The sequence below is a fragment of the Uloborus diversus genome, chromosome 7 (assembly GCF_026930045.1).
Source record: "Uloborus diversus isolate 005 chromosome 7, Udiv.v.3.1, whole genome shotgun sequence".
NCBI classification, from domain to species: Eukaryota; Metazoa; Arthropoda; class Arachnida; order Araneae; family Uloboridae; genus Uloborus; species Uloborus diversus.
This window is the reverse complement of record NC_072737.1, coordinates 13,130,107-13,151,623: the sequence shown is the minus strand read 5'-3', so window position 1 is coordinate 13,151,623 and position 21,517 is coordinate 13,130,107. Positions and strand designations below refer to the sequence as shown.

At 37.1% G+C, this 21,517-nt stretch overlaps 1 protein-coding gene across 1 annotated transcript in view; it reads left to right on the top strand.

The window, feature by feature from the left end:
* LOC129226268 (protein O-mannosyl-transferase TMTC2-like) overlaps positions 1 to 19,999 on the top strand; it is a 55,411-nt gene extending 35,412 nt beyond the window's left edge. Inside the window, 3 exon segments of the mRNA XM_054860869.1 lie at positions 8,355 to 8,772; positions 8,774 to 8,917; positions 19,001 to 19,999. Coding sequence (XP_054716844.1) covers positions 8,355 to 8,772; positions 8,774 to 8,917; positions 19,001 to 19,999 — 1,561 coding nt within the window.
* The last annotated feature ends 1,518 nt before the right edge of the window (positions 20,000 to 21,517 follow it).

Sequence of the window (21,517 nt, the reverse complement as noted above, 5' to 3'; positions counted from 1 at the left end):
GGATAAGGAGTCCTGAACAACCAAAGAATTATTTATTCCAATCCAACTTTTAAACATTGAATATTATGATATAAACGACACGTGAAAATCTTTACGGATTGTATGTCTCGTACCAATTGGTGAACTGAGTGTGAAAACTCTGCAATAGAAATATCGTATTGCAAAAGCATCTGGAGAAACTAGTATCCATCAAAATCAACATCACAGTGTAAGGAAATAGGTTGTTACGTAACGTAAATCAATGAATAAAAGAGAAGGAAACTTTTATTTTTATTAATTTTGTTTGTACTTATTTACTTATTTTTATTTATTATTTTTTCAATTTTGAGAATTATCATTTCAACTAGTAATGCCGTAAAAAAATTGAAACCCATTAGAAAAAAAAGCAAATGAAATTACATTACATAATCATTTTCCAAAGATTTAGAATTAACTACAAAATAGTTAGTTTGTCTTATTACCCTGAGAAAATACGTTTTTGTTTTCACTGGATCCATCTATATAAGCAAATGAAACTACATTACATAATCAATTTCCAAAGATTTTAAATTAACTACAAAATAGTTAGTTTCGCTTATTAACCTGAGAAAATACGTTTTTGTTTTCACTGGATCCATCTATATAAATCTTCACAGTATGAAAAACTTGTTAAAAACAGTACAAAGTAGAATAATATCGACAAATAATAAACAAGATTTACAAAGCATCTTCAATATGAAACTTAACGAAAAAATTCGAGCATTTAAAATTATTATTAAACGTGTTATTAAATGAGCATGATTTGGAGAACATTTAAATGTTTTTTAAAAAATCGTCACAATAAATGATAAACATATTTCAAGTAATCTTTTTCTCACTTTAACGATCCCAGCTATCTTAATTATTTTGCGAAAGAAAGGATATAGATACCTTTAATCCATCATGAGCTTTGACCCACCCCATTTGATTTGATTTGAAATCGAATCTGTCCACAAAAGTTACGACTGAAATAAACACTGCCAGTAGCAAGGCGAATTGTCTGCTATCGTTAAATATACAAGTATCTTTGTAACTAAACATTACACAAAGCAGAAAATTAATCCAAACTCAAACCTCACCACAGACAGAAAGCTGCTTGCAGCATTTTATTAAAGTTACAGTTGCAGTTTGTTGACAACATTGACAACTAAAACTTACGAGTTCGTCTGCTTGCTTTCCCAGGACCCACTTAGGATGACCCCGGTCAGAGGTGTCTACATGGAATAATTATGGCGCATGTTGAACCATCAAAAGGGGGGGGGAAGATTTTTTACTTTTTAAATTTATTTATTTAAGTTAATTTATTGATTTATTTTTAACTTAATTTCTTTATTTTATTTTATTTTATTCTGTTTATATTTTATTTCGTTTATTTATTTAGTTTGTGTTTGTGTCATTGGCGTAGCACAGAACTTTTCTAATAAAATAATAATAATTATAACAATAATTAAAAACAAGTAAATGAAAAATATTTAAAAAAAATAATAAAACGTATTAAAAAAAATTAATAAATAAAAAAGAGAGCTAGAAAATAAAAATGGGAAGGAGGGTTGAAATTTGGAGAAGGGGATTTGCGCCATTAAACTTGGGGGGGGGGGGGGGGTCGGGATGAGCACCCCTGACCCCAGTGCTGCATATGGTACAAGATCTTTATTTACTGCTCTTGGAACAAATCTGTTTCGGACTTGTGTGCTTAATCTCAGAATATCCGTTTATAATATCTCGCCTATAAATCCTGTTCGATACATACACTGAGCTTTTCAGTTTTCTGGAAACCATAGGAATAAATTTCACTTGAATCCAAGGGTACGTTCGGAAACAGAGATAGGTTGGGGCTTGAAAAGAATTGGAATGCATTTCAGACATCGGCGAAAGAGCGAATATTTCCGGAGAATCGTCAGTAAAAGTCGACATTCTCCAATTTCGGTCTTGCACAGTAACATATGTCACGCTCAACTAAACGTCAAACTTTGGTGTCACATACAGCTAATTAAATTCCAGGTTTCTGGAAATTCATTATGATAGTAACTTAGAAGCCGAAATAGTACAAAGTAAAGATGGAGATTGAACTCAAAAAGTAACGGTGGGGAAAGAAAAAAAAAAAAGGCCATGAAAAAGAAGTGGGTCACTGTCGAAAGAAAGTTTTCGAACCTTTTTGTCGGAACATTGAATGTTATCAAGTTATCGTCGATTCTGCGTGACGTTCAAAAGATTCCTCTTTATTAAGCGTTCGAAATTCCACCCATCTTTCCGGAGATTGTCAGCCAGAACGGATGATCCGCCGGGACTACCCCGAAAGAAATATGGCTCCAAACTTTTCCGGGGATCGATATCAATAAAGAACTTTTTTTCTTCTTAAAAAAGAAAGGGGCGCAGGGGGAGGGATGTCGATAAGGAAACATGTTCTCGAAATTTTCGAATTCAGCATCGTCTGCTAGAATGAGGGTGCCGCAGATGGGTGCTGCAACCTGTTACGAAATTATTCTATTCTCTGGCTAAAAACTTGGGGCTATCTGTCGAAAATTTGGCAGCGCATTAAATCTTTGAGCGAAAGAAAATATTTCCGAAACCGGTGAAAGTTTTCTGCATTTATTTCCTTTTCCTTTTTTTTCCGAGTGGCATTGTTTCCAGCTCCTGCTGATGCGTCGGAATATTTTTAGTGTTGACACAGCAGCATTTCATCCCTCTCCCTCCTTCTTTTCTTCTCACTTCGATTTTTGATTATTTATTGGAAATTTGCGTTAGTTGGTTTTAGTTTCTTTAAGCACGAAGCTGGAAAAGCTCGGCTCGAAATTACGGATATCATAGTTTTTGTTAAACTTTTACTTTTTCAAACAAATGAAATGAATTGTAATGAGCTCCGTTGACGTTTTAAGTAAATTTTCATGCACTTGTATCAATTAAAAGGATATCGTCAACGATAAATATTTTCTGTGTGTGCGCATGTGTGTTTGCACAGGGTCCGAAAAAAACCGAACGATTAAAAACATAACTGAAAATTTTAGTTTTTTTTTCCTCCCCCCAACTAAGAAATAGACTAAAAATTTTCTACCTGAATATATATTTCTCTCTATCTCTGTATATATATATATATATATATATATATATATATATATATATATATATATATATATATATATATATATATATATATATATATATATATATAAAAAACAAGAGATACAATTTAAGACAATTTTAAAATAGAAATTCAAAGAAATTGAAAAAATCAACGACATTAAAAAACTGAAAGAATAAATACAAAAGTGTACCGTAATGCCAGCGCAAAGCTGCTAGAAACAAAAACAGTACAAACATATTCACACAAACAGTCAAAATACAAATGAAAATGCAAAAGAAAAAAGCGAGAACATCAAAATGGAAAATGAAAAAGGTGAACCCAGGACCAACACTTTCTCAAGGGGGGGATTGGTCCTTAAGTTTGGGACCTTCCCTCTTGCTAGACAGAAAGGGCCCTGTGAACTTTAGGACCAATCCCCCTCCCCCCCCCCCCTTGAGAAAGTGTTGGTCCTGGGTTCACCTTTTTCATTTTCCATTTTGATGATCTCGCTTTTTTCATTTGCTTTTTCATTTGTATTTTGACTGTTTGTGTGAATATATATATCTATATAAATTGTGTGAATATTGACATTCAGTGGCATATGTCGACATATACTAAGTTTCGGACTTCCACAGTAACATTTATACAGAGCGAGAGCCAAATAAGTACCAGTTTGACTATAACTAATAACATCTTTCTTGCCTAATAATAATTTCAAAGGATTTAAAAAAAAAAAAAGCAGAATTTTATCTTTTTCTGCTGAAAATCAATGCAACCTAATGTGGGGTAAAATACATCTGCGGTCAGTCAATGCCATTCCTTGTCCATTCATGTTCTTAATTGAAAATAAAATCAATAGGAGAAATCGAAAAGGAAAAAAAAAATGGAAAGAAAAATTTATACACATTGCTGTACTAAGGAACATGAGAATAAACGGATACTTTTCCAGACATTCCCGGCCACGTGTCTTCTCTCCTCGAATCAATGAGACGAAAATGATCGTATCGTTCCCACCCTCCTCTCTCTGCCTCAGAGCAGCCCTAATGTCGAGCGCGGAACACTAATTCAATTTCTCTGAGGAAGTTGTTTGTCCCCCCCCCCCCTTCTGGAGGGGACATGTCTCTTTGGTGGTGGTCGGGAGCATGGATTCCACCGAGGGAGAAGAATTCCAATCGGCAACAAACGAGGGCGGAAGCAGTCGCAAAGCAAATAAGGCGCATAAATTTGGTGCCAGAGCATCAATCTGATTAGATGGTGAACATGAACAGATGTTGTAGCTGACGCATGAGACGAATATATTCGGGGGGGGGGGATGTTCTTGCGTCAGATTATTCACCCTTCAAGTACGCAGCTGCTAACCACGAGGTGAACATCTCCGTTGAAGAACGCAATCTTCTTAGTGAACTGTCAAAGTAGCCCATGTTAATGGACGAATTAGGTGGAATAGTTACGAGGATGAACAGAATCAGGAGGAGGAATTGGGGTTGGGGGGTGGATCTGACTGAACAGTTTCAGACATGTGATGAAAAAACTGTTGAAAGCCTTTTTCTCTCTGAATCAGAATGATGGCCCCAGAATGGATGCTTTAGGTGGAGTGAATTCATTTACAAGAACGTATGAATTCGGCAGGGGGGAAGGGGAAGACATTTTGCACCTGATTAAACACCGTTCATGAAAAAACTGTTTTTAGACTTTGTGTGTAAAAAACTGTGTGAGGTTGTCAATCTTCTAAGTGAGGCAGATCTAACTTGTGGACAAGCTAAATGGATGGAACACGTTCTTTAGAAAATCACATAAATTCGGCATTGGGAGGGACATCTTGCGTCTGATTGAACACCGCTCCTGTACTTGCACATTTTCTGATACGGGTGCAAAAAACAGTTGAAGGACATGAATCTTCTGAAGCAACAAAGTACACCATGCTGCAACAAATGAGGTTTAACAATTCTTGAGTTCTTAGACAGACCACGAATCTATGCTGTGCTATGTAGTAATTCACTCGGATCAGTGACAGCGGAAAAAGTTACATACTTTTCGAATCTTGGAATTTTTAAAGATGTTAACTGCGATGGTAATGATTTTAATTTAAGTTCGTAAAGGCCTGCGTGACACCAGTATTGCGTAGGATTGTTCTCATTTCGTTTAGTCAGTGGATGAGATCGTGTGATGAACTTAAAACAATCTCCTCTTATTCGACGCATCAGCAACTCATAGGTATCAGAAGTCTTCCTCGAAAAGAGCAGACAGTTTAAAGCTTATTGCATAGACACAAATGATTGATAAAATAAATATAAGAGACTATTTTTATTAAGTACAAGTAACATCTGTTTTTCAAGAAATTATTAAAAATTTGTTCACACAAAAGCAGCTGAAACCCTGCTATGACACAAAGATATTTTAAAGTTGTTTAAAATAGCTTAAGAATGTAACATTCAACGCCGCTATTAGTTAAATCAATGAAGTACCAACGTTTTAATGAGATAGTTAGCTTATTAAAGTAAACAAAACTTTTCATTTATCTGATTGCATGTTAAAAGGATTTTAGGCAAATCATCGACAGTGCACAAGTAATTACAAAATTGAAATACAATGAGAAAAGATCTGTGAAAAATGATTTTCAATATCAGCATTGGTTTAAATATTGTCAATTTTTAAAAGTGCGTAATCTATGAAAAAACACACCACAATTAGAATAGAGTAAAAGATTCGAAAGAGACTCATAGAAAGCAATTTATATTCTCTTTTTGCCACCGATAAACATTTTTCATTCTGTGAAACATTTGCTCAGTTTCCGAAATCGTTCGTTTCCGTCTTTTACTCATTGCAAAGCTCTAAATCTCAAGACATAAAGAAACTCCCATCGAATACGTATGCATCATGTGATACAAATGTATTCGAATTATGAAATGTAATGCATTGAACATGAATTGCATGCAAAAGGCACGCAATTCTACATTTTAAGCAAAAATATTCGTTTCCCTCCTATCCTTTGTCTTTACCCAGAACACAGTCACAGTGAAGCAGTTAACTCGCATAAGGACAAACATTATATCGGAAATTCACGCTCCTCAAAATCTGAAGCGGCTTTGACTTTGTATTTCGTGCTCCGAAACAATCGAAAAAATTTACATTCGGCGGCAATTTCCTCGATGGAGAAATACCTCTAGAATTAAAATAAAGACATGACCATAAAATTTAACTGCAACTTCAACTTCAAAAACGAGCAGTGGATTCGTTCCCGCTTCCTTGTTTTGAAATTATAATTGCCCGGGAACACTCCGATAAACATCTGTTGCCAAATCGATGCTAAAAATATTCGACGTAACTGCTGGGATAATGTAAATAATATTCAGAACATTTATTTCACTCCTTCCATTATCCGCTCTTTCGTCCATCGATAGATGGCGCAAGTGTGGCGAATGGAGTAGAGTTGTCTAAATGCTAATGCCGCGAAATGTTTTTTTAACGGTTCCGGCGAATATAGGTACACCAATTTCTTGTCCTGAAAATAGCGCCGATTTTCAGAAGAACGGATTTCATTTCTATTGCACGAAAAGCAGGATTTGTTCTTAACTTTTTATTGGCTTGGATTTGCGGATGGCATTTTTATGAGACCATTTCCCGAAAGCTTTGCTCTAATCCAGAAACAAAAAAATTATGAATATTTCGTATTGATTCCCTTTTGTGTTCTTCGATGTTGTTTCAAACTCTCTTTGGCAGTAAATTGTTTTTTAACCATTAAATGTTTTTTGTACCTATAAAATAGTTTTTCGTCTGAGAAACTGTTCTTTATATGTGCCATCTAATGGATAAGATGCTTTTGAATTAAAATTGTATGAAAATTCAGAACATATTACTTTTTGTTTTATAATGTAGTGGAAATTTATAGGTTGTAAACTTCAGAGATGCAGCACAAAATTAATGTGAATGATGCATAATGCACATAAGTGTCAGAGTAAAACCACAGTGAAATATCTGTACCTTATAGAAAGAAGGACGTAAGCCACATTATGGAAATTTTACAAGAGAGAGGAAAACTTTTTCTGGCGCATGCAAAGAATAGGACGCGTGTTCTTTTAAGCCTGTTAAAAAATTGAAAAAGTTTTTTTTTTAAAGAATTACGCTTATATGGCTTGATGTGGAATCGGTTTCAACATACAATGCAGTAATAAAAGGAATATCTCAATTTTTGGATTTACGTCACTCTGGTTTTGATGTACAGATATTATCATCTATAGATTCACGCTTAGGACCATGTAGAGCCGCTTTATAGATAGACCGACGCATCAGCTTAAGTTTTGTCATTTTGGATCGGATTTTTCATTGTTTCACTGCTAGGGTTACCAGAGCAAAGTTTCGGATTTCGCCAAATTTGCCGAAAATAATATTTTATCCAATAAACAATTCACACGCAGCTAATAATCGCTCGCAGTGAACAATCACCAAGCGCGATAACTCGCCAGAAAAGACAACCACTCAAACACGCAGTCCGATCCAAAATGGCTGATGTTAAGCTGATGCGCCGGCTCGTATATATATAGGGGCCTTAGGACCGTGTCCTGATATTGTTGAAATGACTTTTTTAAGAATTACGTTTACGTGGCTTGATGTGGAATAGGTTTCAACATAAAATGCGCTGATGAGAGGAAAATCACAATTTTTGGACTTAAGTCACTCTGGTTCTGACGTACAGATATTATCATGCATAGATATCACGCTTAGGACCATGTCCTGATGTTGTTGAAATGACTCTACAAGTAAGCAAATCCACGTGCAATCCTTCCCTTTTTCAGGTTTCGATTTTTCAACCGGTGACTGTAGAGTGCCAACTTTTTTTTGTACATAAATCCTAACTTTGCTCTGATTGCATATCCTCTTGATGTAAAAGGATCGTAATATCAACCACTCGTAGTAAGCAATATTTTGCTATAATTTCAATAACGTTTTTGGCAAATTTGTTACGACATGTTTTCTCTTAACTTCGCATGAAGTGGAGCCGTAAGATAATTATGGATACATTTTAACATTTTTAGCATGTTTCTCATATTTTTCGCTACTAGTGCGGGGGATCAATTTCACCGTTCCCCCTTACACACACACTCACATACACAAATTTATAAGGTAATCACAAAATGAAAACAACTGCATTTGCTTCAGCAAAAAATGTGTTGAGGGTTCTTAAAATGCTGTATAATTTTACTATCATCACTTTATAAAGCTTTTCAAAATTTTATAGTCATTTGAAGATTTATTCCATTTACTTCTTCTCTTGCAGCCGAGCCATCAAGACAAACCAGGACCTACTGCCGAGCACGCCCCTGTCCAGGCTCTTCACGGACGACTTCTGGGGCACGCCCCTCACGCACAGCGGTTCACACAAGTCCTACAGGCCCCTCTGCGTGCTCTCCTTCCGCCTCAACTACCTGCTGTCGGGACTAGAACCCGGGCCCTACCACCTGGTGAACGTGGTCCTGCACGCCCTGGTCTCTGCCCTCTTCGCCCTCCTGGCACGCGCCCTTCTCGTCCGCAGCCCCCTCTCCGCCTTTTCCGCCGCCCTTCTCTTTGCCGCCCACCCAGTCCACACCGAGGCCGTGGCGGGCGTGGTGGGGCGGGCGGATTTGGGGGCGTGTCTCTTCTTTTTGCTGGGGCTGCTTGCGTACCGCCGGTACTGCAAGTACCGCGACAAGCGGCGGGTACCTGTGGGCGAGCGTCGCCATGGCAACGGCGTCCATGCTCACCAAGGAGCACGGGGTCACCGTGCTCGCTGTCTGTGCTCTGTATGACGTATGCGTCGTCCACAGGCTGCATCCCAAGGACTTCCTGCAAGTCATCAGTGAGGTAAGCACAGTGTTTTCCATTTGTCTCACGAAGAGACATTACTAATCAGTGTAATAATAAAAAAATAAATAAATAAAATAAGCAGCAATCAAGAGTTAGTGGATCATGCTTTTCGACGCAATAAATCATTTGCCCTTGTCTCACCGTTATCGAGACATAAGGTCTTAAAGATTGGTGACAGTAAAAAAAAAGTCGCCAAATTTGAAAAATGAACTCTTAAACAGTTGCTGCAAATTCAATAACGTTCAAAGATACGGAGAATCTGATCACTTTTTCCTGAAACTTCCATTTCTCATTAAATTTGGCAACTTCCTGAAAATGTCAGCCGATTTTAAAAATTTATTTTTCGGTTACGGGAAAACAAGGGCAAATGATTCAAAAAACATGTTCTACTATACTTTGTCAATTGCTACTCATTTATTTTTTTTTCTTTAATGCCTTTTCGTGTGATTCCCCATTCCCCTATTAGAACTGATATATGATGAGGATATCACAGGGATGTTTCCCAGCAGCAAACATTTAACAGGGTTTTTTGTTTGACTGCCACATGACGATGAGCTAGGCTGTTGAAAGCAATGCAGTTCGCATTATTTAAAAATATTTTGCACAGTTCAATTTAACTAATTCGTTCCTCACATTAGTATCATTTTACCATAATCAGTAAAATCTGCTGAATATTTGAATTCCAGCAGAAACTTTTATTCCAACTTCTTGAAGAAAAAGCTTGTTTAAATTTTCATGATTCTCTTTTTTTTCTTTCTGTTACTTTCTTTGCTTTCGAATCATCGTTGCTTTCTTTGGTGACTCATCGGTTTTTGGAACGTGGCAATGCTTGATATTTACTACCGCTCCCTTATTTTTTAAAACATTTCTTTACTTCTATATTGGCCAGTTCTGTAAACCTGACGAATTAATGGCTTGTAGAAATTATTCAGTTAGGCAAGCAGAACTAAGCTACCCTATAGGGCTCTTTATTTCATTTACATTTTTACTGTCGTACTCAAAATGAGTAAAATAAGAACATAAAACAAGATCACCTTAATCCCCAATTTTCAAAAAAGTCCCCCCCCCCACCAAAAAAAAATGTCCTTTAGAACAAAAATTTTGGAAGTTGATTTCGAGACTTGATTCCTCTGCTGTAATTCTGTGCTTCCACAATTCTATTTCAGAAAAACAATACTAATGCATAATTAAGTTCAGACCATGTTTCCTTCGACAAATTTTTTGCTGAAGTCGAGTTCTAGAATATGTGCTAGTTCTCAACGCTCATCCTCGGGGGCTAACTGTATGTTCTCAGAGTGCAAAAGAGGAGTATCTCTGACTCTTACTTGAACTGTTGCTCTGGCTAGAACCAACTTTTCTTGACCATTTCGTCAAGATGTGACATCCGCTTAGATTTGCACACCGCAATTTCTTTACTTCAAATCAGAATTGAATCCATAAAAATTTTTTGATAACAGTTCAAATCTTCAGTTGGTTTGAGGTGGATTCGAAATTCAATGACTTCTATTTGCTGTAATAAGCTATCTTGAGCGAGCCATCTTTTCAAGTTTCTAGCTGCAGAATTTGAAAGGCACTTCCTTTAGTTTTGCTATTTCATGCTCAAGCATCAAGTTCACATTTCTGAAATCCCAAATCACTATCAAATAAAACTGGCGGAAGTTGCTAAAAAGACTAACTTGCAAAGTTTCAGCTGATAATTGCTTTTCCACGCTTGAGTTTTTTAAATTTACTTTAACTGATGTAATGTACATTAATGACTTAAACCATCAATTAAATAACCATCTACATAGTTAAAAGGGTAGGTGAAGCTCTTAATGGTAATTTATTTTTAAAGTGAGGTTCAAATGGCTTGCTAGAGAACCGTTTCGACAACATTTCCTACGTCATTAGAATGAGAGAAAATTGTTTATATTAATAGAAATTATACCGTTCATTAAATATTAATAAGCTGCGGTCAGATTTACTTTCCCTCTATTAATGAATGTACACAACTTTTCAGTACAGCTATTAGCGAGGCGGCACTCGACACAGCACTGACAGAAACCAGAGAGGGAAAAGTTACAAAGCCAAAGGGAATAAAAATGCAAATTTTCCCTAAATCTTTCGCAAGCTCCCGATTCCGGGAGCTGCAGCAATTAATGATTTCCTTCGGAGGGGGATTTCCCCCCGGGCCCGAGGGGTATTAGCGAAACCGCAAACGTCTAAATTAGAATGGGGTTGAAACTTAAGGAACAGTTAATGAAGCAAGAAAGGGGGGGGGGGGGCATCATAACTTTGCCGTCCATTAAAAAATAATTATGCGAAGGTGGGAAAATTTTTCGGATGATGTGAGCCGAAATCGCGAATTACGAAATCCCGCTCTTGGAAGGGTTGTGGGGAGGAGGGGGGAGGTTTTCTAGCTAACTGGGAATTAATAGAATGCAAGGTGGTTTCTTCGAAAGGATACCGGAGGAGCTCTCGTGTGTCGCTTTGAGAAATGTATCTCGCTCGAATTGAATCGAACGTTTTGAGCTATTGATTGAAGTTGAAATAGAATTAATATAAAACGATGGAACGAAAAAATAGTTTCCACACTACATTCTTTATTTCTTTATAGTAAATAAAAGTAAGGTTTCAAAGAAATTCAGAAAGGAAGTCTGTGGTGGGCGTGCGTCCAAGAGACCACATAGCACCTACAGCCTTGAAATCTTGTACAAAATTACTTCAAGCCCCGGTGGTGTGCACCTGGGGTTTTATTTTTTTAAATTCGAATTAGTTTTTTCGTAATAAATTTTTTAATCTCAAATTTCGTGTAAATTGCCTATTATTGCCTAAGGGGTAAAAAATTACTTGCACATATTAATAGTTATATATCGATGGAAAGAGTGGAATTTTCCGCGTTCTACGCAATTTGTTTCAATGCTCTAACTTAAATACGGCGAGAGTTATTTGCGTTTGTAGCTCGAACTTTTTTAGGCTTAGCTAAAATTTAGGCACTACTTTCTTCATTAAATCTATCAGTAAAAAACAGGAATTGTTCTACAGTTTTCTTTTTGACACCTCTGAAAAGAGCGGGTTTTTTTACTCCAACTCTATTTCGACCTATGGTCGAAAAACTGAGCTTCTATCTTCAAAGAAAAAAAAGTGACAAGCCGTTAAAAATCAAGTTCGAATTATTCTCATCTCCATTAAAATTATTGATGTTTTATTTGGCGTTGTCATAGTTACGTCTTTTCGATTCGCATGTTTCTTCTTTTCCTTATTACAAACTTTAAGGGTTTCGATTTTAACGGAAAATCGTAGGCCTAACTCAATTCCAGCTCCGAGCTAAAGAGCATAATATATTACTAGAGACCACTAATATACAAAACTGCAGTTTTGCAGTGCTCAGGAGCCCCTTATGCCTTACGGCTCTGCAAGTTGGTGCAAGTTATTTTGAAATCAGGGGAAGGGGTGCTTTTTGATCCAAAGGGAGCTAACTCATAATGCGTTTTTAATCTGTTTCTTTTTGACTGACGATTTAAATCGTTGCAAATCAAATAAAATTGCGAAGCAATCTTCGGGGGTTGGTGAGCGTTAACGAGCAGGGGGCAGAGCCCCCTAGTTTTTTAAAGTATTGAAAAATATATACTGCCGAATCGGTTTTATTCAATTTTATGTCCCAATGGCAAAGCACGTACAAGTACAAGGTAAAGAGTTTTAATCATAATGTTGTAGTTGTTGCTTTCATAGCCCAGGAGATGTAAAAAGTTGCCAGACCCGTCATTTAGGGGGTCAGGAGGATGGACCCCCGACCCCTGGCTTTGGAAATCAATACCGTTTTATGTATGTGGGCATGGTTTCTGTTGTCTCTCGGTAAAATATACCTTTGACCACCTCCCTTTAAAAAAAATTGAAATGATGAGCCTGGTATAGCTGTTATTAAGAGACCCCAAGTAAAAGCAATTTTGTTTAAAGTTTCACCCCATTCGCGAAACATAAACTCTAAAACAATTGATGAGGGTGAAAAATTGATAAAATCGTAATTCTGATTGACCAATTTTAATATTCCAGTGAAAAAGCCAAAACTTATAACGAGCTGCTGACGGGAAAGAAATAAAGCTACAGTACCTGGGGGGGAAAAAACTATTAACGAAAAATTGTATAGTATTTTCAACATGGTTTGACAAGATTTTACTACCTTCCTTCCAACTAACGTCTTCATTTTTGATCATACTTAAAAAGCAGTATCTCAAGAACAACCATATACGAAGGGAGATGCTTTTAAAAAACTTGTTAAGCTACGCTCTCTCGATTTGAATCATGTAAAGGGTTTCTAAAAGGTTATTATTAGTGTGACTTCCTGGTAAGGATCCTCAATTGGCTACCACAATGGAGTTATGATATAATTTAACTAAATTAGGTTGAGAAAACTAGAGGAAATATTAGTTGATAGAGTCTAAAATATGTGATTATATCGAAGGAGTGCGAAATAAATATTTAGAAATATTTCTTTAGTTATAAGTTTACTTTTGGAGCTATGCCTTTTCACTTTTTCCTATCATCCAAAAGGTACAGAATAAAGTGTTGGATATGTGAAATGTTTCGAAATTTGATGAAGCTGGTCCTATTTCAAACGCTTTGTAAAGATGTCTATCTGTATATATGTGTGCATGTCGATGATTTTTTTGTGGGCGCTCCAACTTAAAAAATTGTAATGAACCGAGCGAAATTCAGTACGTATACAAATGGTGGCAGTGGTGACCTGATCGGTAAGGCGCCGGACTCGTATCCCAGGTTCGATCCCTGCCGGTCGAAGATCCTCCGTGCTCGCTGAAGGTGATTGGAGCACGTTTCATGTCGTGATCACGAAGTCTTGCAACTGAATCAATACCTCTGGGGGTGCTGGACCAAGGATTGCTCTGCTTCTGGTCTGGATCAGAAAATCAGAGCTGTCTTCAGGTCTCCATTCATCCGGTATAACCACAAATAGTAATAGATACGGGGGACCCTGCAGTGTTATGTTATGTGGAGTATAAAAATGGTTTTTCAAAGGCAGGGACTTGTGGTGTATGTGATCCGAAATTTCAGGAAATTCCGAACATTTTAGGTTGCCTTTTCCGAAAATTTTGAGATGACAACACATTCTAAAACTGAAAAATTTATCAAAAAAGAAAAAAATAAATAAATGGTTTTATTTTTAATGATCTCAATGATTTTTATGTGCATATTTGAAGAATTTTTACAGGGGGTTTCGAGGTGAGGGGGGAGGGGTCCAGCTTTCTTTTATTTTCGGAGAATTTCACACTGTCTTGAGAAAATTTCACTCTTCAGAAAATTTTACTTGAGTCCACTTGCACCCCTGGAAGGGACAGCTCCTATAAGGACGGGACAGCAATCGAATTTTAGCGGCCATTTAGGAAGGCAGTATGGAACAAAACAATGATCGCTTAGACTTTGATTTTTTTTTTTTCCCAAGACCTAGTTTGTACCTATCTTCGTGCTCTTACCAGAATCTTTTCCGATTATGCTATTTACAGCCTGCGAAACAGTGCATGGGAATACTACTCGGAATCACGATCCCCCATCCACCCCGTCCGCAGACGAATAAAATCGTGCGCGAGTGCCAACTCCATCACTTGGCATGGGTGGCGTAATGTAGTCATAACACAGCGCAGCGATTCCCCGAGACGCTGTTAATTCCTTCTTCGTTCACCCCGGGGACTGATCGGGAACGTGAGCAGGATTCGATTCCTCGCCAATGACACGATCACGGTGTCATTACACGAGAGTTAATCACCACTTCGTGACTCCGTCCGCCCCGACGAGATGCCTCGGGAAGCCCAAACAAATATGCGTACGGAGTAAAAATCAAATGGAGGACTACCGAAGTAATAAAGCAGAGCCTCGCCTCTTCGCTTGTTTTGACTGGTTTTCGGATAATACGATGGGTTTTTTTTTTGTCTTTTAGTTATTTATTTAAATACCATGTGTGTTATTTATTGCCGCATTGAGGACACGAAGTGGACTTTGAAAAATGAGATTGAAATAAGTCTTTTAGTGGGAGCAGACAAAACTAAAAAGAATAGACTACTAGTAAGCAGTCGCTTTTTAACTACAAGTGTCGAGCCGCTTGTGGTTAACAAATGCATTTTTAGTGAACCGCGACAGTCGAGTGATCTTTCTGCTTGAGGTTTGTTTTGTTAATAACTTCAATATCCAAAGACTTTTGTGAAGACAAAAATAAAAGAACGAGACTGAAATACGTCTAACAGTCTAAACATACAAAACTAAATAGAATATACGTGAAATACACCGCCAGCTCATTCATTTCCAGCCGAGGACTGCAGTTTCGTGCTTATTAGCACTCATCAGCCCGGCATAGGAAAGTGACTGAGCTGGAGATGGAAAAACCTCTTAAGGAAGCCAAGAGTGTGAAAACAAACTGGTAGCTAATATAGAATTAGCAAAACAGACGAGTGATCGAAGCAATGGTTCGGTTCAACTCGAAGATTGAACGCGAGGCAAGGTATATTCAGTAAATTACCGCCCATTAGCCAGGGCTAAAGCAGAAATACGTAAACCTCTTAAGGAAGCCAAGAGTGAAAACAAACTGGTAGCTAATATATAGAATTAGCAAACCAGACGAGTGACCGAAGCAATGGTTCGGTTCAACTCGAAACCATTGCTTCGGTCACTCATCTGGTTTGCTAATTCTATATTAGCTACCAGTTTGTTTCACACTCTTGGCTTCCTTAAGAGGTTTTTCCATCTCCAGCTCAGTCACTTTCCTATGCCGGGCTGATGAGTGCTAATAAGCAAGAAACTGCAGTCCTCGGCTGGAAATGACTGAGCTGGCGGTGTATTTCACGTATTTCTGCTTTAGCCCTGGCTAATGGGCGGTAATTTACTGAATAAATAGAATATAGTTTACTAGAAAGTCGTTTTTCAAACTATAAGTGCTGAGCCACTTGAGGTTAACGTGTCGAGATTATTTTTAGTGAGTTGTGACGGTCGATTTTTCTGCTGGAGGTTTGTTTTGTAAATGACTTCAATTTCTAAAGATTTTTTGAAGAAAAACATCAAAAATAAATAAATAAAAAGAGACTGAAATAAGTCTTTTAGTCTAAGAATACAAAACTGAACAGAATATAAATACTGTTTAAGGCTTTCACGGCCGGCGTCAATATGGAGAGATAACATTTCCGGGCTTATTGGCCGTGGTCTAATTGCAGTAGAAATTTCAGACGTTTCGGCTTGCTTTGCTGCAGCCATCATCAGTGGTATGAGTTTGGTGAGACTTGTCAGTGGTCTCCAGAAACTTTGGTCAGTCTCACCAAACTCATACCACTGATGATGGCTGTAGCAAAGCAAGCCGAAACGTCTGGAATTTCTACTGCAATTAGACCACGGCCAATAAGCCCGGAAATGTTATCTCCCCATATGAAGAGAATATAGTTTACTAGAAGGTCGTTTGTCAAACTATAAGCGTGGAGAAACTTGTGGTTAACGAGTGGATTTTTAGTGAGTCTTGAGAGTAGAATGATTTTTCTGATAGAGGTTTGTTTTATACATGACTTCAATCTCTAATGATTTTTCGAAGACAAACATAAAAGAACGAGACTGAAATAAGTCTTTTAGTCTAAACATAGAAAACTAAATAGAATTTAGTTTACTTGAAGGTCGCTTTTCAAATTTTAAGTGTTGAGCACCTTTTAGTTAATGTGTCGAGTATATTTTTAGCGAGTCGTGACAGTTGAATGATCTTTCTGCTAGAGGTTTGATTTGCAAATGACTTCAATCTCTAAAGATTTTTTGAAGACAAGCATTAAAAAAAAAGAGACTGAAATAGATCTTTTAGTTACACGCAAAATACATACAAAACTTACATACAAAACTAAACAGAATATAGTTTACTAGAAGATCGCTTTTTAAACTATAAGTTTCGAGTCACTTGTGAATAACGAGTTGATTTTTAGTGAGCCATGACACTGGAATGATTTTTCAACTGAAGGTTTGTTTTGTAATGTATGTGAATTTTAAAGATTTCTTGTGAACAAACATAAAAAAACGCATTTTATTCTAAACAAGCAAAGCGAAGTAGAATATAGTTTACTAGAGAAAGAACAAGAAACGTTATTGAACTCTTTTGGCGCCAAAAGTAATTGTAATTTAATCCTTTTTAGTTCAAAACTCAACTGTGACTTAACTCTTGTCGGGAGAAAAAAGAAAAAAAAGCATGGATTTCACCTCTGCTTTCAAATACGACACTAAACTTTGCTTCGAACTTCTACTTATTGTAAATACACTGCTAGACATGTCGTTGCCTCAAAGCAAAAAAAATAATACATCTAATCCCAGGAATAACACTAAGATATCCTACCGTTGCTCTGAGGCGAGGATGTACTTCAATCTTTTCCACCGAAAAGTCAATTTTTGAAGCTTTAGACTTGACGGTTTCGGGAAACAAGGTCCTTATTTTTTAGTAGTTTAAAAAATATATATTTTTTATAGATTTTCATGATATCTACTACAGTTGTCTCTGCCCCCCCCCCCATTTTTACTGTTCAACAATGCCTCATTCAACTCACCTTGAATGAGAAGAGCTACACAAACAACATAAAAAAAAACTTCGCATTATCGGTTTCTTACACATTTTTTCCCCTATAAAACTGTCAGTCCTATCTCAGTAAGAGTGACGGAATACCCTTTTTATCCCGTTAAATCACCGTGAAATTACTAGTTCAGTAGGAGGGGAAAAAAAAGCAAAATGAATGCTAAGGTATACGAGAAAACATTTCTTGAAGAAGAACACAATAGGATTTCTTTATTTTGGGGCAAATGATTCATTACTTTTAACGATACTGACGTAGACACAACAAAGAATCTAAAACTCAACATTATCAATTTAGTGGTATGTTACACCAAAAAACAAAAAGTGTTAATTTTTTGACTGCAAATATTACGCAAGTCAAGTAGAACAAATAGGCCCTTTGTATATGTATTGTTATAGCATTCTTATTTCATTGTTCTCGTAATTGAGTTTAAGACACTTTCCAATCAACTCGAAATACTTTTGAAATTAGATCAAGATGAAACTTTTTTTATGAAAACATAACAGTTTCTGCAGATTTACGAACATTTTTGGACTGCGTTCTAGTCCTTGAGGTATTTCTCATTATTCTAATAAAGACATTTTATAACTGCCCTTATCACATGGCATGTCTTAGAGATTATGACGTTGTCCTAAAAATTCCCATAAATATGAAGGCACCGTCCTTATAGGTCTTCATTGGGATAAGGACACAATGTCGCCTATACAATGACATGCGAGTGCAACGGTAAAACATAATAATCAGATAGTAAAGGGAAATCTTTGGCTCAACCTTTCCTGAAATAAAATCATCTGGATAATTGTATCAGGATTTAACCAACTGAGCTCCCACATCTCAAGTATAGCGAACAATTCACTTCCAACGGAATAGAATGCATAAGACTGAATTACTGAGGAGGGCTACAATCATCTTACAATCAACGCATTCATAGAAGGTCTCACGTGCGAAGGAAAAGAACCAAAAAGTTGTTACAGGTTTCTTGCTTCAGAAGAGAAGCAAGAATAATATATATTTCTACGGGAAAAAGGAGGCGAAAATTATGAGAGGATGTCACCAAATGTGTCACACACACACTTTTTAATGAATATTTCGGAACAAAATTGTTATCAGTAGCCAACATTATTTGAGCATGTAATAATTAATAGTTTCATTAAGGCGTATTTTTTAAGTTTGAGCCAAAGATGGTATTTGCTGTACTGCATGTTGCTGTACTTCATGCCATTGAAAGAAAATTATCTCCCCTTTGTCTGAGAGTGGGGTGTTAAAAATAACTAATCCAAAATATCAACTGACAACCGCATTTGTGTTTCAGTACTCCTATTTAAGTTATAACATTTTCACATTTCAGATAATAATCCAAAAATCTTATTCGATAATCATTGGTACGTTTTGTGAATACAATAGGTTTATGATTTTTACATTATTATTCAATGGTTTTTTCCATAAAAATGAAATAAGAATGTGGTATGGTTTATTTATGATATTTATTGCCATTTTTTCCTTTCAGAAAAGTTATGGTCCCTTAAGAGAAGGTCTGCTGCACTTGCTTGGAGCAGCCGTTGCATTACTCGCCCTGCGCTTCCACCTCATGGGCAGCCAAGCACCAAATTTTTCGCCAGCAGATAATCCGGCCTCTGACAGCGATTCCCTGATGACCCGGACTCTCACCTTCCTGTTCTTGCCAGCCTTCAATTTCTGGCTGCTGCTCTGTCCGCGGTGGCTCAGCTTCGATTGGTCCATGGAAGCCATTCCCTTGCTGACTTCACCCATGGACCCCAGGAATATCTTCAGTGCCTGTTTCTACTTGTCCGGCGTCAAATTCCTGTTCCACATTTCGAGGACACTGACCAAACCGTGCGCCTACAGCGGCAGTGCTGGACACTGCAACCACAGGCTAGCGGGAAAGCAGGCATGTTCCTGCTACTCGTACAGATCCAAACAGTCGGTCAGAACGAACAGTGGCAGCAAGAACTCTGTTTTCGGGAAATACACTACCTGCTGCAGCAAGAACTTTACTAGTTCTGGAAAGTGCATCTCCAATGGTGTCAACAATAACAACAACAACAACTGTGGATATGCCAACGGCCACCACCGGACAGGCATCGCCAATGGCACGGTGGCCAACGGTGGCACCCACTCTTTTCAGGCAGTGACAGACTGTCAGTGCCACGCTGCTGTGATAATGGCCATCGGCCTTCTGGTCATCCCTTTCATACCCGCCACGAATCTATTCTTCTACGTAGGATTCGTGGTGGCAGAGAGGGTGCTCTACATCCCATCCATGGGATTCTGCCTCCTGGTTGCTCTCGGCTTCGAGCAACTCTACAAGAGGCAGGAGGGACTGCTCAGGAGGCGGATCCTGTTCGGTCTGTTCCTGGGAATTATAGTTGCGATGTCCGTGAGGACGGTGAGGAGAAATAGGGACTGGTTACACGAGGAAAATCTGTACAGATCAGGCATTCCTATTAATCCACCCAAAGGTAAGAAATATAAATCTTACGTCTGAATACAAATCTTAAATTTCAAAATTTTTAAAATTTTTTAAAAGTATATGTAATTGAAGAATTTGTTATTTTTTGGCTGCACTTTGACAAATTGAAGGCAACTGGATAACGGGCACAGAGGAGGAAGAACTTGATCGAAATCTATGATAACTTTTCAGAGCACATGTTTAAGTTTCAAGTTCTAATGAAGCACGTTTTAGCTTGCTTTTCGTTAACAATGATTTTTCTTTCATCTTTTGGCAACGTTGTGATTGCTGATGAAATCAGCACGATATTTGAGAACTCGGATATTGAGGAATGTCAACAATCATCTGTAGTTCATCAGAAATTTTCATGGTTAAGCCGTTGTCTTTGCTAAGTAAATAAGAATATTGACATTTAAAGTCGACTGCCGCAATTCATCAGATTTCGGTCTTTCGCAGTAAATAATGCTCTTGCTTAAAAATACCCGAGAAGACCCTTCCTGGAGTGACTAGCTCCAAAACTTTCATGCGAGACCTGGCACTATTTCTTGAGATACATCAGTCAAGCAAAACGTAAAATAGTTTGGTTTCTAGAACTTCTCAGCATCAACTCATATGGGAGGATATGGGTATCAAACTTTATTCGATTCCATACATTATATTTCCAGTTAGAATAGGCCAAACAAATTCTTTTCTCAAGTAGATACGGATACATAGATATATATTTTTTCAAAAATAATCAAAATTAATTCAGCACCTTCCAAAACTTGTTGACTGTAAGACAGAAGAGGAAGGATATTTTTAACACGCTTTTATTAGCTTCACCTGTATGTATGTATGTATGTATGTATGTATGTATGTATGTATGTATGTATGTATCTTGTAACGGAATCTTGCAGCTCAAATTTCGCCCACTTCCTGCGATCGGATTCTTTTGAAATTTGGCACGCGACCTCAGACCCGATGAGTCAAATTAATTAATTAACTCTTTTAATTGTTAGTTTCCTCCAATTTTAATAAATATTTTGGCATAAATCCAACAATGAAAAGGGAAAAATTAAAAAAAATACATTAAAAAATGCTCGCAAAAATTATCGAGAAATATCTACAAAAACCTTTAATTTTTCTGCATCAGACAAAATTTGTTCCAACGTTCTAACGTAATTAGAACATGAAATATAGTTGTTTTTAACTAATTTCATGCCAAAATTTAGGTGAGCCTTCAGTTGGAAATTCATTGCTGATCAGACCATTGTTGAACAAAACTTTTATTCAAATGCATCTCAAATTTTCAAGGTAATATAAATATGATTTCCGCAAACATACATCGATGACTCACAGTAGCTTCCCATCAAGGTGCCCTTGTCTTAACTTTAAGATATTACCTCGCACTCGTTTTATAAATAATTTCGTCAATTAAGTCCCAATCTGATTCAAATTTTCATGTACCGCACAAAAAAAAAAAAAAAAAAAAACTTTACCTGATAATTCTTCAACATAAGACTAAAAAACAGAAAAATAAAATAATAGTTTAAAAAACTAAAAAAACACGCTTTC